This window comes from Capronia epimyces (assembly GCF_000585565.1).
Source record: "Capronia epimyces CBS 606.96 chromosome Unknown aczIQ-supercont1.7, whole genome shotgun sequence".
Classification (NCBI taxonomy): Eukaryota; Fungi; Ascomycota; class Eurotiomycetes; order Chaetothyriales; family Herpotrichiellaceae; genus Capronia; species Capronia epimyces.
In genome coordinates this window covers 1,569,571-1,583,967 of record NW_006912910.1, presented here as the reverse complement: position 1 = coordinate 1,583,967, position 14,397 = coordinate 1,569,571, and the positions used below count along the sequence as shown (strand labels likewise).

General features: G+C 52.0%; 7 protein-coding genes across 7 annotated transcripts; 2 read left to right on the top strand and 5 right to left on the bottom strand.

Annotated features, from left to right (window-relative positions):
* Window positions 1–442: 442 nt before the first annotated feature.
* Window positions 443–1,261, top strand: A1O3_08376 (uncharacterized protein; the record flags this gene model as incomplete). The annotated part of the gene is made up of 1 exon (XM_007738474.1): window positions 443–1,261. One exon carries the CDS (start codon window positions 443–445, stop codon window positions 1,259–1,261), a length of 819 nt encoding a protein of 272 aa, XP_007736664.1.
* Window positions 1,262–1,671: 410 nt separating this feature from the next.
* Window positions 1,672–2,789, bottom strand: A1O3_08375 (26S proteasome regulatory subunit rpn-8; the record flags this gene model as incomplete). Its single annotated transcript, XM_007738473.1, has 2 exons — window positions 1,672–2,555; window positions 2,606–2,789. The coding sequence occupies 2 exons, from the start codon at window positions 2,787–2,789 to the stop codon at window positions 1,672–1,674; spliced, it is 1,068 nt and encodes a 355-aa protein (XP_007736663.1).
* A 2,628-nt stretch (window positions 2,790–5,417) lies between these two features.
* On the top strand, window positions 5,418–6,398 carry A1O3_08374 (adenylate kinase 1; the record flags this gene model as incomplete). Its single annotated transcript, XM_007738472.1, has 4 exons — window positions 5,418–5,577; window positions 5,631–5,683; window positions 5,741–5,895; window positions 5,942–6,398. The coding sequence occupies 4 exons, from the start codon at window positions 5,418–5,420 to the stop codon at window positions 6,396–6,398; spliced, it is 825 nt and encodes a 274-aa protein (XP_007736662.1).
* An 888-nt stretch (window positions 6,399–7,286) lies between these two features.
* A1O3_08373 (uncharacterized protein) lies at window positions 7,287–8,377 on the bottom strand (the record flags this gene model as incomplete). Its single annotated transcript, XM_007738471.1, has 2 exons — window positions 7,287–7,771; window positions 7,840–8,377. The coding sequence occupies 2 exons, from the start codon at window positions 8,375–8,377 to the stop codon at window positions 7,287–7,289; spliced, it is 1,023 nt and encodes a 340-aa protein (XP_007736661.1).
* Window positions 8,378–8,825: 448 nt separating this feature from the next.
* Window positions 8,826–10,865, bottom strand: A1O3_08372 (uncharacterized protein; the record flags this gene model as incomplete). The annotated part of the gene is made up of 5 exons (XM_007738470.1): window positions 8,826–9,401; window positions 9,464–9,842; window positions 9,919–10,147; window positions 10,209–10,610; window positions 10,802–10,865. 5 exons carry the CDS (start codon window positions 10,863–10,865, stop codon window positions 8,826–8,828), a joined length of 1,650 nt encoding a protein of 549 aa, XP_007736660.1.
* Window positions 10,866–11,531: 666 nt separating this feature from the next.
* A1O3_08371 (uncharacterized protein) lies at window positions 11,532–12,857 on the bottom strand (the record flags this gene model as incomplete). The annotated part of the gene is made up of 1 exon (XM_007738469.1): window positions 11,532–12,857. One exon carries the CDS (start codon window positions 12,855–12,857, stop codon window positions 11,532–11,534), a length of 1,326 nt encoding a protein of 441 aa, XP_007736659.1.
* Window positions 12,858–13,199: 342 nt separating this feature from the next.
* A1O3_08370 (uncharacterized protein) lies at window positions 13,200–13,764 on the bottom strand. Its single transcript, XM_007738468.1, has one exon. The coding sequence runs from the start codon at window positions 13,753–13,755 to the stop codon at window positions 13,351–13,353; it is 405 nt and encodes a 134-aa protein (XP_007736658.1). The 5' UTR covers window positions 13,756–13,764; the 3' UTR covers window positions 13,200–13,350.
* Window positions 13,765–14,397: the final 633 nt, after the last annotated feature.

Sequence of the window (14,397 nt, the reverse complement as noted above, 5' to 3'; positions counted from 1 at the left end):
GATGACTCCAGGAGATCTTGACAAGGAGTTCGGAGGCTGGCGAGGGGCCAATGTTTTACCACAACAGCAAAAACCGGCCTTGAATCAATCACAAATCAAGGACATGAATCTATCTAGAAAATTCTGTCCCTCCCTATACTGGTTTGAAGATCACCTGTAGGAGGCATCCAAACGTGCACATCGTATAGTGATTTGCTGTCGACTATATTACAGTATATCTATGGTCCTAAAACTGTTGTAAGTCTAACAAAGGCTATCGCAATAGCAGTTACGGATATTTTTGTTTCCGCTCGTGCGCGTGTCGGTCTATCCATTATCCATGGAACCCCGGCAGGCGTACACTAAATCAACTTTCACGATCGATACCAGTCCAACTGGCATGTCAAGAGACGCAGCAAGGGGTGTTTGCATGACCAACCGCCCAGCACCTTGTGGCTCAACCATGACCACTCTTTTCCAGAGCCTCTCTAGCCTCACGCCGCTTCAGATTCCCTCTACCCCAGACAAGGCACTTGAAGCGCATCAACCATCTAGCGCCTTGCACAGGCTTTCGCAGTCGGACACCCAGCATGCCCGCAGCGTGTTTTTGACCCTCCAAGTCCTTTTCCCACACGAGCTGCTGCCGGCGTTGGACATACTGGACCGTGGACTTGTCACGAGGTTTACGGTCCAAATAGGCGACGGACACAAACAGGAAAACGAGAGCAGGTTGTCTGCTCTGCCCGATGTAAACCCTGACGCCCGGTATGCGGCCAGACCTGATGAAGATTGGGAGGTCTACTACATCCAATCATCCTCCGCCGTTACATCGAGGCCAACTGGCCGTGGCCGCTCGACCAGATCCAGGACGGCAGGCTCTTCGCGGTACTCAACCCGCAGACATGACGCCGGTGCCACTTTCTACGAGGTCCGCCTCGATAGCTGGAACTGCAATTGTCCCGCGTTTAGTGTATCCGCGTTTCAGGGAATGAATGCGCAGGGTGACGGCGAGGACGTGTGCGGTAGTGTATTCGACAAAATAGGAGACCTCTTAAGCTCTTCAGGCGCTGCATCTGTGTCTACAGAGCGCGCAGGATGGGTGTTCGGAGGTGTCACCACCAATATTTCCACCCGTCTAGTGCCTTCGTGCAAACACATTCTCGCCGCGGTACTAGCCAAAGCTGCCCCGAACCTTTTCGCCTCTGGCGTGCGGGCAAAGAAAGTCTCCAGGGAAGAGCTTACGGCATGGGGAGGGGGATGGGGAGAATTAGGCGTGCAGTGACCCTGGGCTTCCACCGGGTTGAATAAAGACTTGACTGAATGGCGTTGTTACTAGGAATTATAGCCATGTACATAAAACACACTCGGCCTGTAGCAACTCTTCTCTGAGGGAGAATGGACCAAAAGATACGATGAGCTAGACTGTGAGCTGTCGACAGAAGCATACAGCATCTCATCCTGACGTAGCACGACACAATTCGTGGAAGATACAAATACGCCGTGGCCCAGCAGATATGCTTCACCCGCCACGGATCTATCATCTCATGGTCTTTAGCCGTAGTGTACATACGTCAGTCCTGTCGCGACGTCGATGTAATGGCCATGCATGCTACACACCATCGCATAGCATTTCCGCTCAAACGCCATGCTAAATGCCCAAATGCAAACCCCGACGTGAGGTTTCTGGATGATCTAGCTTTTCTTCTTGCCTTTTCCCTTCCCGCCATCTTCGGTGCCCTTCTTCTCGCCGTTGATCGCGCCATTGGGAGTGGGCTTATTGTCATCCTTTTCCTTGTCGCCCTCCTTCTTTTCAGCCTCGCCCTTCTTTGCCTCCTTTTCCTCCTGTTGTTGTCTGTTCTGGTTTTTGTTGTCGATCAGATCATGGAACGCTGTGATGGCGCGGACGAGGGAGCTTAGGTAGATCGTCATGAGCTGGTCATTCACTTTGACGGTCATTGCACGAGCCAATTCGCTGTTTTCGACCTGGTTCGCGCCGTTGGGCCTCGAAGCCGGAGGGGTGGTCAGGTTGGGAAGGAGATTGAAGATGTCTTGAAGGTTGCCAAGGATGGCATGGTTGACGGGCAATTCGCCATCGAGTACCTTTTGCAGGTATGTGCCGATGTCCTTCAATCGTAAATGGAGACCTTGGAGGGACTGTAGCTGCTGAGTGATTCTGGAGGAAAGAGTGCCAACCGCCACATCCCGGATGTCTCTGAGAAGGTGTTCGACTCCGATCTCTTCGGCTTCTTCGGCTTCGATGATGGACGGGGTATGGACGAAAGTTTTGGTCGTTGTTGTGCCGTCATCCTTGATCTCCTCAATCGCGAAATATGCGTCTGTTGGAACACCAACCTCTTTTGGTTGGACATCGATGATGACGAGGAGGGGATTAGGAGTGTATCTTTTGAAGAGCTCATTGATTTCCAAGTCTGATGCTCGTAGCTTCGGACCAGAATGGTACCAGCCTATCAGTTTCTCACGGGCATTGACCTTCTTGAACATTTCTCTCATAGATTCGACATAGTTGTGATCGAGAAACCACACCGAGGGGTCTTTTTCGTCTTCTTCGAAAGGCACTTCATCTTTTCAGCGGTAGAACTCGTAGAAATTCAGTGTTCAGACCCACCTGCGAAACTGTTCGATACTCGGACATTCTTTCCGTCATTTTGGCCCAAGAGAACTCCCACCACACGTTTCCTAGTCCCTTTGGCTGATCGACCATAGTGATCAGCGGCTGAAAGAAGCACTAAGGGGGCGACAGAAACCTGTCTGCTCACTAAAGACAGTGTTTCTGCAGTTGTTGCTGGCATAGTGGCGTGGCAGGGGGAAATACGGAGGGACTCGAGCAAGTGCCAGATGAATAGCTGGATAGAGAGGTCCTCAGCTAGCACCGGTAAAGAGCAAATTGAGGGTGAGGAATAACCCAGCGCACAATGACGGTTCGAGATGGTGTTGTTAGGAAATTAGGTCGGTTGAGTTTAGAGCATCACCACAAGCATGTCAACTCCAAGTCGCAGGTCGCAGGCAGGCTGGCGAACGACGCCTCATCGGTTATGGTGCAGTGCACGTGATCTGCGGATGAAGCTATTTTCATCTACCGTACTCCAAACTTGGGGACCCTGCTCTGTACTCCGCACTACTAGACGAGGCCATATTCAGAGATTTGTTCAAAGTCCAATCAGCCCCTGTAGGTGGAGATAGGGCCTATTAGCTAATCATAGGCGTTTATAAGCGTTATAGTGGGTCTAATATAGAAGATATTAGTATTACTATTATTAGTGTTACTATTATTACTATCGTCGTCGTCGCCGCCGTATAAGATTAAAATACCTCCTCGTAGTAAAGAGGTATCTTTATAACTACGCGTTATCGTTATTACTCTTCGCTTCTTCCTCTCTACTCTTACCTTTACCTAAATTACTAGTAAACTCGAGCTAGAGCCTAGAACCTACTATTAGATATAGTAACGCGCTATTAATCGCGTATTCTCGCTAACTAAGTTTCGAGATATTCTAGCTACTATTAGTATTAAGAAGCGTACTAGTCGTATATCTCGTATAAAGAAGAATTTATAGAAGTCTTAATAAATATATTAGCTTATTCTTAAGTATAATACTCTTAACCTTACTAAGATTACTTATCTCTATTAGGTATAGAGCGGTGTAAAACTAAGTCGTATAATTCTCGAACGAGTCGCTAAATAGTATTAAGATTTTAAATATTCGTAAGCTATTATATAAATCGTTTAATCTCTTATTCCTATACTCTTAATAACTTATATTAATTATTATCTTCGCTTCTCGATCTAAACGTTATATAAGCTCTAAAAGAGTACGGTATTTATATTTATAAATAACTATTAAAAAGTACTATAAAAGGGCTTTACAACGCGGCTTATACGTACGATTATAAACGAGAGTAATAATACCTTTTATAGATAGGCGATAGCGAGATAGCGACGACGAGGTTAAATAGATTAAATAAACTAATTAGAGGTCTCGGTATAGGCCTTCGCTACTACTAAGGCACTATCCCTATACAGGCAAGAACAAACTTATGAACATGGCCTCGTAGTAAGGAAACCTCAGCCTCGCACAGCCTCGCTCGACATACACTCAATTCAAGTTGGCGACTCCATTCGACATAACCCCAAGCTCGTTCTCCCCCCTACCAAGTCGAACCTAAACCTAGCCAAATTACATCAACGGAAGATCCTAATTGAAAACACACGACAATACTCTAGAGTTGAGCGAAGCGAGGCTAGTCCGCTCTGCGGTCTGCCTATTCTCGGACACCAGCATGGATGAAGACCCGACCTTGCCTTCACAACGAAATACGCTCCAGCGGCTTGGAAGAGTTGCTGGGGCACTCGCCGAGAAGCAACATAATATGTCGTACAAAAAACGAGCTCGCAGGGGGCAAATGAGCTAGACGGGAGGTTGCGCAGGGCAGCAGACAACGCAAGTCGCATGAACTGGTCTAGCAAGGGTTATCTCTCTCTTTGCCGGGACTTGAAATCCCAGTGACTGTTGGTTGAACATTACCACTGCCCCCGTGGATAATGGTTCTGCGGAAGTTTGAGTCAGACAAGAGCAAGGTGAAGCAATATAGTCTCCAAACTTTCTCGACTGTACGCATATTAAGAGATGTAGCTCGCACAGTTGACAGCAGTATATTTTTGCTTTGGCCTTGATACCTACTAGTAAATGAGTCGTAAAAAAGGAAAAGAGTCGGATACTTACTAGATAGATGCCAGCCTATTCTGGTCTAGACGGTGTTCCGTTGCCCGGCCTCGTGTATCCCGCAGAACTCGACATCAAGGATGAGGTTATCTATTAGCAATATCTAAGAGAAGGCACACGTTATCTCAGGTTCGGCGTCATCCACATATCGTCGTTAGTGCGAAGGCATAGTGTGAAGGCAGGTCTCTACTGTTATCAACATCAACCATGAACAGAGCGAGTATGACGGCGTAAGCTCGGCTCCGGCTGGGCGGCTTGTACATCAAAGAAGATGAACCGGAAGAGGATGAGGAGGATCTCAGCTAGGCCTTAGGTGTACGGAAAAATGAGGGGACAGCGTGGAGCGCAGTTTCAACCTTCAGTCAGCAGTGCAGTGCCAGCACCACCAGTGTGGTGAAGAAACGTGACATTCTTGGCAGTCGGCAGAACCCTGGCAATAATGCCGGGACGACAAACTTGAACTCGGCCATCTCGGTAGAGCGGAGAGGACAAGCTTCCCAGTCCGTCGATTCTCCTACTACTACTGCTGCTGCTGCTCTGCTTCGGAGGTGCAAAGACCAGCCTTGCCTTCTGTCCTCACCGCGTCACTTTCCCTCTGTGTTCTCTCTTCCTCTGACATTCTCTTCGGCACCTTTTCCGACTTTCCTCATCGCTCGACCTTGGTCAGGTCCCCCCTCCTAATATCTCCCTGCAACCATGGCCCCAATCACCGACAGCCAGATAGATGATCTGAAGGACCTTGTCCACAAGCTTGAAGCTCGAGTCCATGACCTCGAGCACAGACTGGAGAGTGGAGAGACGAAACCGAGCCTAGTAGAGTCCATGCGATTGATTCTCATCGGTCCTCCTGGCGCAGGTGCGTTCCCACAGCAGCAGCATTCTACGCGTTTACTAAATCTTTTCTTATAGGCAAGGGCACCCAAGCCCCTCGCATAAAGGACCGGTATTGCATATGCCATCTGGTATGAACCCTCGTCGGATACCCCCATGATCCGTCTCTGTCATTGACACCAACGTAGGCCACCGGCGACATGCTTCGCGCACAAGTCGCGAAAAAGACCCCTCTCGGGCGAGAAGCCAAAAAGATCATGGATCAAGGCGGACTGGTCAGCGATGATATCATGATCAACATGATCAAAAATGAGCTCGACACAAACAGAGAATGCGAAAATGGGTAAGCTGTACCCTAGACAGTTCAACGGTCTGGCTAACACCCGCAGCTTCATCCTCGATGGCTTCCCCCGGACAGTTGCCCAAGCAGAAGGCCTTGATTCCATGCTTCAAGCAGAGAGCAAGCCTCTCAAGCATGCCATTGAACTTCAAATTGATGACGGCCTTCTCGTGTCTCGGATCACTGGTCGATTGATCCATCCTGCTTCGGGCCGATCGTACCACAAGGTGTTCAACCCTCCCAAGGAGACCATGAAGGACGATGTGACTGGCGAACCGTTGATACAAAGAACCGATGACAATGCGGAGACCCTGAAGAAGAGATTGAGCACCTACCATGAACAGACCGCGCCTGTGGTTGGATACTACAAGACCAGGGGCATTTGGGCAGGAATCGATGCTAGCCAGGATCCCGAACACGTATGGAAGAGCATTCTGGGCGTTTTTGGCGACTCAAAGACCACCTCTTCGTCGAGCGGCATCTTGAGCAAGATTGGACTGCGGTGAACGATACATGTTGAAAAGATGCCGCAGCTGCAGAAAAGTGATTGTTATTGCACATCTCTCCCATTCTAATCTCGAATGGCTGCTAGCATGGTACTATGAAAAGACTCCACGCTCGAGCTATGTTTGCAAACGTGTACTAAGATACGGATTTTGGGACCAAAACCTGGGTCTGGTGAGTGGAAATTCGCAACATGTCCTAACTTTAAGTACATAGCTTGCGCCTATCGCGAGACGAATAAAAACCTTGACTGCGGAACAAGAGAACTGAAATCGAGCGCTGCCCGTCCATGCTTGACACTTTATTAGATCGCTCTCCTCCTGACCTTGGCACCACACGACTGAACGGAACGACTTTCTGACAGCAGCGATGACGGTGAGCTTGACAGGCACGGCAGCCGGCAGCTGAGGCAGCTGAGAGTCCTGGCTTCTCTTAATATCATTGCGTAGCCGAGACAATAACTGGCTGAACTTGTCGCGCTGCAAAAATGCTGCCAGCCTCCTGTGCCGTGAATCAAGGGCGCAATCCACGTCCACTGATCGAGGCAATCGCCGCCGCCGAGTTCCTCCAATGGAAGATTCATTCTGTATACATTTCCTCGAGTATCCCAATCCAACCACAGCATGACTGAGTAGGTCAGTGGGCCGAATAGGGACTGTTCTGGTGAGCGTCTGTTGGTGGCGCCGACAAAACCCATGTTCCTGACATGAGCGCAATCACACGAACAAAGACCCCGTCTCACCTACCCCTACCCATTCCTCCTTTGAGAGACTGCCGTCCAAGGACTCTACAGAGAAATTGCTACTCGGTGAATGCCTCGAAAGTCATGCTTGGATTCCTTCCACCATGCTTTCATCGGCGGTATCTTCTTTCGGTTTACAAGGTCTGGCTCATTCTTGAGCTCCGTCTTTCCTCCACCTGCTCGCATCGAAAGGTTTCTTCTCTCCCTCGTTCCTGAGTCCTTGCTCTCTCAACACCTTCCTCTCGGGCCCTCCTCGTTCTCGCTGCTCCCTGGCGCGGCCTACCCTCAAGTTCCCGCCCCAGCTACCCTGGGCCCCGGCCAGTTTCTCGATCACAGTCTCGACGTCCTCGGCGCGCGCTAGGTCCACGAAGCAATAGTAGTAATCACCGGGCTCACCGCCAGCGACTTTGCTAGGGTGCGGCGAGATGAGCTTGGAGACGGCGGTTGGCGTAATCCCCTCGTCGGGGAGGTATGTTGCGAACAGGGTCTGAATTTCCTCGTCGAGTGCCGACTGAGGCTCAATGCGCGGGAGGCTGCCGACGAACAGGCGGCGTCCCTCGGTCTGCGGCGCCTGCCAGTGAGACGAGGCATCGCTGCGGTTCCAGCGGTCGAATGTCGGTTTGTAATCCGTACCTAAAACAACCCGAGTCAGTATGGTTTATACCATTCCTCAAGACAGAAGGCAGACCTGGGAAACCTACTCCGCTCTTCCTTCGTTTCTCGGCCCCACCCTTGCTCAAAGTTCTTGACTCTGACTTCTCGAGCGGTGCCATTCTCCCCCTGAGGCTGATCTGACGTCTGGCCTCGCCTGGCCACCCCAGGTTTCACCCGGAGCGCCCTTCCACGCACGTCGACACCATTCAAATCTGCAATTGCCCGCTGCGCCTCCTCGGCGCTGCCCAGGTCGACAAAGCAGTAGCTGGGGTTGCGGCCGGTGAACGGGTCGGTCGAGATGGTCACCCCGACGACATTAAAGCCCTGTTCGGCAAACAAGGCTTCAATGTCTGCCTTCTGCACGCTGTAGAGCAGGTTGCCGACATAAAGACGGGTGCCAGGTGCTGCGTCCGACCGAGGTTGTGTGTTCGACGCCAGGTTGGTGTGGGGTGATTGCCCATCATTCCGGTTGACTCGCGACCGCACCTGTGCCTGGTCCGCGCGGGGCGAGTCGTCCTTGATGCGCCAGTTGTTGGATGCTCCAGAGCGGAATACCCTTGGAGGCGGCGACGTTATCTCAGCCATAACGATTAGATAGTGGCATACAGCGGTGGAGAGTGCCGAGCAAAGATGGCGAACGAGGCGAGAGATCTACCTTAAGGGGAGAAAATCGTTGGTGGGGGGGCACGCTGCATGATCTTCAAGATCGAGATAGAAAGATGGCCTGCAACGCGAGGTTGGGCACGCTGACCTGGCGCGTCGACACTTTCAGACAATTTTGGGGCAAATCCAATTGCGGGCGGTGCCGATGACGGGGACAGTGGGATTTTTGATGCCAAGATATCTATTAGACGGCTTTACCAACCTGAATACGGTCGCTTACCACTTTGAGGAATTTCATGTTACATCCAAAAATCTGTTATTCAGGACCGACCTGCATATCCGTCCGGCGTGGGAGTCCAGTCAGTCATGACCGTCGCCAATCGACAGCAAAAGGACAAAAGCTGAGGGCCTAGTCTAACGTCGTTCCTCATCATGGAAGATTGGTGATCGGGGGGACGGCCTGCCCCGAGCTTGGGAAGGTCATTCTACAGATCTTGTCGAAATCAGGAGCCTTCTCATCGGTCCACACGCCGACAGATCGGTGGCCAACCGGAAATGTACCAAACCCTGCCGAGTCGATCACGACTTCTCGGTCCTCCCAGCCGAGAATGTCCCTCCACCTCTCGCGAGCGTGGCGAAGGCCTACGAACATGCGTTTGCAAGTCCGGTCCCAGCTGTTGGTCATGACAACCGCCAGTCCGGCCCCATGCGATTTGGACTTATGCCCCGTTCGTGTCCAACCGATGCAGTCCTCGGTGTCGAAGTAGTCTCTTTGCGAACCATATGCGTAGAGTTTCCGGGCCGCAATCAGACGGGCGAGTTTCCCTCCACACGCCGGCAGCCGCGCTCGAGGGCCGTGGACGCCAAAAACATCGCCCCAGAAGACGCAGGGAGTCCCACTGTCACGACAGAGGAGGATAAGAGCATACGCAAGAGGGACAAACCATTCCTCCACTGGTGCTGCGAGTGGTTGAGTGTCCTGCGTGTCGTGGTTGGCGACAAAAGTCTGTAACGTTCACATGTGATCAGCTTGCGTTCGGAACGGGTCAGACTAAGAACGAGCCTTACCACGGCATGAAGATGGTCTTTTTGGATCAAGGATCCGTCAAACACTGTGCGTAAATCCCGCTTTCTGCCCTTTGAAAAATCGCTGAAAGTGTAAACCAACTGCACATCGAATAGACGCAGCCGACCGTTGAACCGGCTAATTACCTTTTCCAACACCTCCGAGTCTGCGTCCCAATACTCGCCGACGAGAAACAGATCCTTGCCGTGCGGCACGGTGGTCTCGAGATGAGAGACCAAGTCTGCGAGGAAAGCAAGAGAGTAGTGCTTGATGGCGTCGAGCCGCATTCCCCCTAGGTTAAGGGTGGCAGAGATCCACGACGCCCAGTTCAAAATGTCGGCGCGAACGGAAGGATGAGAGTGGTCGAGGTCCGCAAACATTCTACACGGGGGCAAGACTTGGTCAGTATACATTCTGTTCAAGTTCTGGTCCATGTTGCAGGAGGATGTGCGCTTACAGGTAGTCGTAGTTACCTAGTTCTGTGCTGACATCGCTTGCCCACTCACCACGCTTTCCCTCGCCCATGAGTTTGAACACCCCGTGCTCCTTGTTGCGAGCGTCATAGTCGACGCCAGAAAAGTGTCGCCAATCATATTTCATGTCAGAGTACTTGTTCCCCCGGCCAGGGAACGTGAACTTGGTCCAAGTTTCGAGCTCGTATGGTTGTGAAAGCTGCTTTGTCCGGTCTACCAGAGCACAGATCCTCAGCATCCATGCTGCGGAGTGCGAATAAGGGAGCGAGCTTACCCTTAGGATCTACCTTGACTCCCCAGCTCGGTTCTTTCTCGTCTGCACCGGCTTTATGATTCAACACCGCGTCCCACAACACACTGACGCCGAACTCCTTGGCCAGAGCGCAAAACGAGTCCAACTCTTTTTTCGTGCCCCATTTAGTCCGCGTACTCCTGTCATAGCTCTTAGCATTGAACTCGCCTAGGTCCCAGAGATCGTAGACCGCGTAGCCATTATCCTGTACTGAAGTTGCTTTGCAGCCAGGCGGCAGCCAGATATGGGTGATACCAAGAGCAGATAGATGGGGCAGCAGGGCTGAGAGGAGAGCGTAGTGGCTTGGGGCAGTGTGACTCATCGAGGCAGGGAGGTACCATTCGAACGACTGGAAAAGGGTTTTGTTTTCTGGAAGCTGGCTGTCTATCAACCCGGCAATCAGCTGGCCGGAAGACCTTGTGCAACAGATGGTAGAATCCGGTAATTGTGAGAACACACAGATTCACTCCTTGGTCTGATCCCCAGGACGATGAGTGTCTCCCGGCGGTGTTCGATCGACCGGGGGAGGGGACGCAGTGCCATCTCCTAGCAGTGCCCGATGAGAAAAGACGTACCTTCAAGCTCGTGATGCCGGCCGGCTTCGCCCAGGGTCCTTGCAAAAGATCCGAATCGCTGCATGGTGCCAGAGCAATGGTATCTACAAAGCCGAGTTGACGGGTTGCAGGGGGTCCGGCTGCAAGGCGCTCATCTATCGTTGTCCCACGCTCATGACATACGAGCCCACTTCGTCCAAGTCAAGAATGGCCTCGGAAATGGTGGTGATGTTGAGATCAACGGATCCCATCAAATGTAGTGAATAGTGACACCCGGCGTAATAGGGGTGTAATAGGCGTGTCTGAAGACGACGCTGTGAGACTGTGCGTTAGGCTGGCTGCAATAATGAACAGACGATATGCACCCGCTGCGTATTTGATTGGTCCGGCTCCTAGCACGAGGCTGAGGGCTGAGGCTGAGTCAGAACTCATATTAAAAAGGGGACGGATGAATGCTGCATATACCTGGTGAAGCTGGAATAATGTGCTAGTTTACCAGACTAGCCTGGATAATGAATTAGGCAAGATACCAATACCAGGCCGTTGACGGCATCCGTCCTACAATGATGGCCATTAGTAGCGGCATGTGCTCCTCGGGGCGGCACAAGTCATGCCATAAACTGAGCCTGATTCTGACCAGCCTCGCACATGCCCTCACACATGTTTCTCACAGGTGTCCAACCGCCCGATCATGTCGAATCTCCATCACAATATCAGACGAAAAGACGACCTAGGTGGCCAAGCTCAGACCTTAGTCTCTACCATAGGCGATTCTGGGAAATTCATCCCATTCATCACGAAGCCAGTCGACATTGGGCACATCGTTCATGTCGGTCAATGATCCTTCAAACTCCAAATCACCTCCATACATCAATCCGAAAAATCGACCTTTAACCCCTTCGTTGCCATCAAACTCTATCGAGCCATCACAGCCGCGGCCAAACTTCAGCTGCCCAGTCTTGTCATCTTTAGAGCGCCAAGCGAACGACGTCGGCTGTCCTTCGGCGACACCGGCCAGCTCGTCCATCCGAAGGACTCCGCTTTTGGTGCCGAAACGAAAATTACCCCAGAGCTGGCCAGAGGCATGGTCGATCTTGAGCGCAAGTGAGCAGCTTGCCTGCAGTTGGGGAGCCTGCACGTGATAGAGCCCAGAGACCTGAACGCTGGCTCTGTTCCGAGGTGGTGTGCTCGCATGACTGAAGTCGTGCGAATCGTAAGGGGGCGGGGCGTCATCCATGTCGAGATCGGACGAACTGCTATGATCCCGAATGACAGGTTGCGAGCTGCGCAGCGGATTTCGAGTGGCTGGGCTTTGCAGGAACGGCTTGCCTCGTCTGGCGGTCTGTTTGGGTCGTGAGCCAGCGTTGGCTGAGGCTGTTCGTGAAGGGGATCCAGTGCCTAGTACAGGTTGTGCGGTCGATGGCTGCGCCTTGGATGTCTTCTTTGATGTGGAGACTTTGTCGGCCGGCTTCGGTTTCACACTCCCTGGTTCTGCTGGTTTTGGTCTCAGAGCGGCTTTGCCCTTGGCTGCCGAAGTGACTTTTTCCTTCGGCTCTGCCGGCGATGGCTTCTGCTTCTTCTGGTTGGCTGCGACTGGAATGCCAACTTCGAGGCTTATGTCGCCAATCTTGAGTGAAATCGTAGTTGCTGCGTTGGTGTCACGGTCACTCGCCTTCCTTTTCTTTCCTTTAGTCACAGGAGTATCGGCGGCTTTGGATGCCTGCGTCACACCCGCAGCGGCCTTGGCCTTTCTCACAGATGCGACGTACTCCTTCTTCATATCGGCTTCCATCTTGGAAATGTGGGTTGGCACGGCGAGGGCCCCAGATACCACGGCCGTGGTCAGTCGCACTTTGGCGACGTTCTTGTCCTTGGTGCGCGGCAGGCCATAGTGGAGCAGTTGGGCTTCGTACCAGTGGCCGACCTGGTCTTTCACAGGCGCGCTTCCTTTCTTCGGGAGTAGTAGTTGTTTGAGCTCAGAAGCAGAGGCGCGCGGATGACGCTTGGTTTCTCCCAGGTCCACAAAGAGCGTATCCCGGTAGAGGAAGTCGCCGCGCTTGATCTCCGGAGCGGCCATCTGGCCTCTGCAGAAAAGAGATGATAAGGCCACTCAGTGGCAGGGGAACGGTGTAGCTGCTGAAATTCAAGCAAGGTGTGCGGTCTCCAGTGAGCGAGGTTCCTGCAGTGAAGCAGGTGTCAGCGTCTTGGCGAGGAGGTTTCAAGGTTAGAGAAGGATGATCCTTCGCGCCCCTTTGTATCTTGGGGTCATACTCCGTACTTCCGTCCAGTGTTTCCCTGCTGGAGAGGGGCTCAAGTGTTCAACGTGTGACCAAAGACACGGACCAAAGACACGGACCAAAGACACGGACCAAAGACACAAGCCTTCTACGTGACCCTGTATCCCATGTCAATCGTGGATCGTGGCTGGAAAGCTGGCCAGTGGTTTCCATTCTTGTTCGGTCTACTTCTTAGCCGCAGTCGTACTTCCATTTGATACTACTGGTGGCAACACCAGGGTCCGGCCCGGTGGCAGAAAATCCGGGTCAATGATTTCAATGTGGTTTTGGGAATCATCTCGAGTACATGCAAAATGCCTGATCCACGAATTGCGACTTGGCAAAATCAGCGGGCCTACCCTCACAACCCCAATATTGGTACTTCGTATGCGACTCAGCACCGCGATATGAATGTTGTAAGCAGAGTCCAATCCCCCGGCTACTAAACTGTCCGCATACTCTGGAGATCGTAGGTAGTCGGTTGGTGATGTGAGCCTGTTGTGCGGGAGAATAGTTCGTCAAAGTCACGTTGGGGACCAGATGCCAAACCAATCTGTCGCGGTTGTCCAACTTGTTCCAGGAGGTTGGATCAACAAAGTCAAAAAAAGACCACTCCCTCGCTTCTCTGGAACCGCCTCTCTGAGGAGGAGGTCTTTCGGCTAGTGTCTGTTGGCTCACTTGGAGAGCTGAGATAGTCATGTCGACCTCTGGTGCTAGAATCTAAACATAAAGATGTTTTAGATTTCTTAAATGATGGTCGATATCAGCTTCATCCCTTAGCCCGCAACATGCAAAGGGTAGGATGTGCTATCGGTAAGTTAGACTCGGAGAAGGAATCCAGAATCCAGATCCCTTTCGTGTTCCGCTGGCTTGTGCATATTGTTGGCAATAATAGGTCAGGCCGTGTGAAGAACGGTGAGCATTCCAGGGGAACAAACCCCCTCAAAGTTGCCAGAATAGTCGAAGGTTTCTATACACAGGCAAAAGTACTATCTGGATTCGATACTGTACCGGGCGAATCGTTGCAGGTCGTGTTGCCGCGTCCATGTTCGATCAGCCTCTCATCGAGATAGCAGACGGCAACCGTATCTCCAGGCCCGGGCCTAGGACTTCGTGTAAGGCTACCAGGTCAAGGTTTCGGCTGAAAGTATGCCATTACTCCTTGGGCTCGAATATTCATCTGGCAGACGCATCTGTCAAGTTGTACGATGGGCCAACACTGACATGGCTGAGTGGTCTGGTTCGCTTTGCATGTAGACGGACCCAGGAGCAAGCAGCCGTCCACATGGTGGGCAAGCCGAGTGAAGTAGTTCATCCCGGTGATGGAAGCTGTGAGTGCGC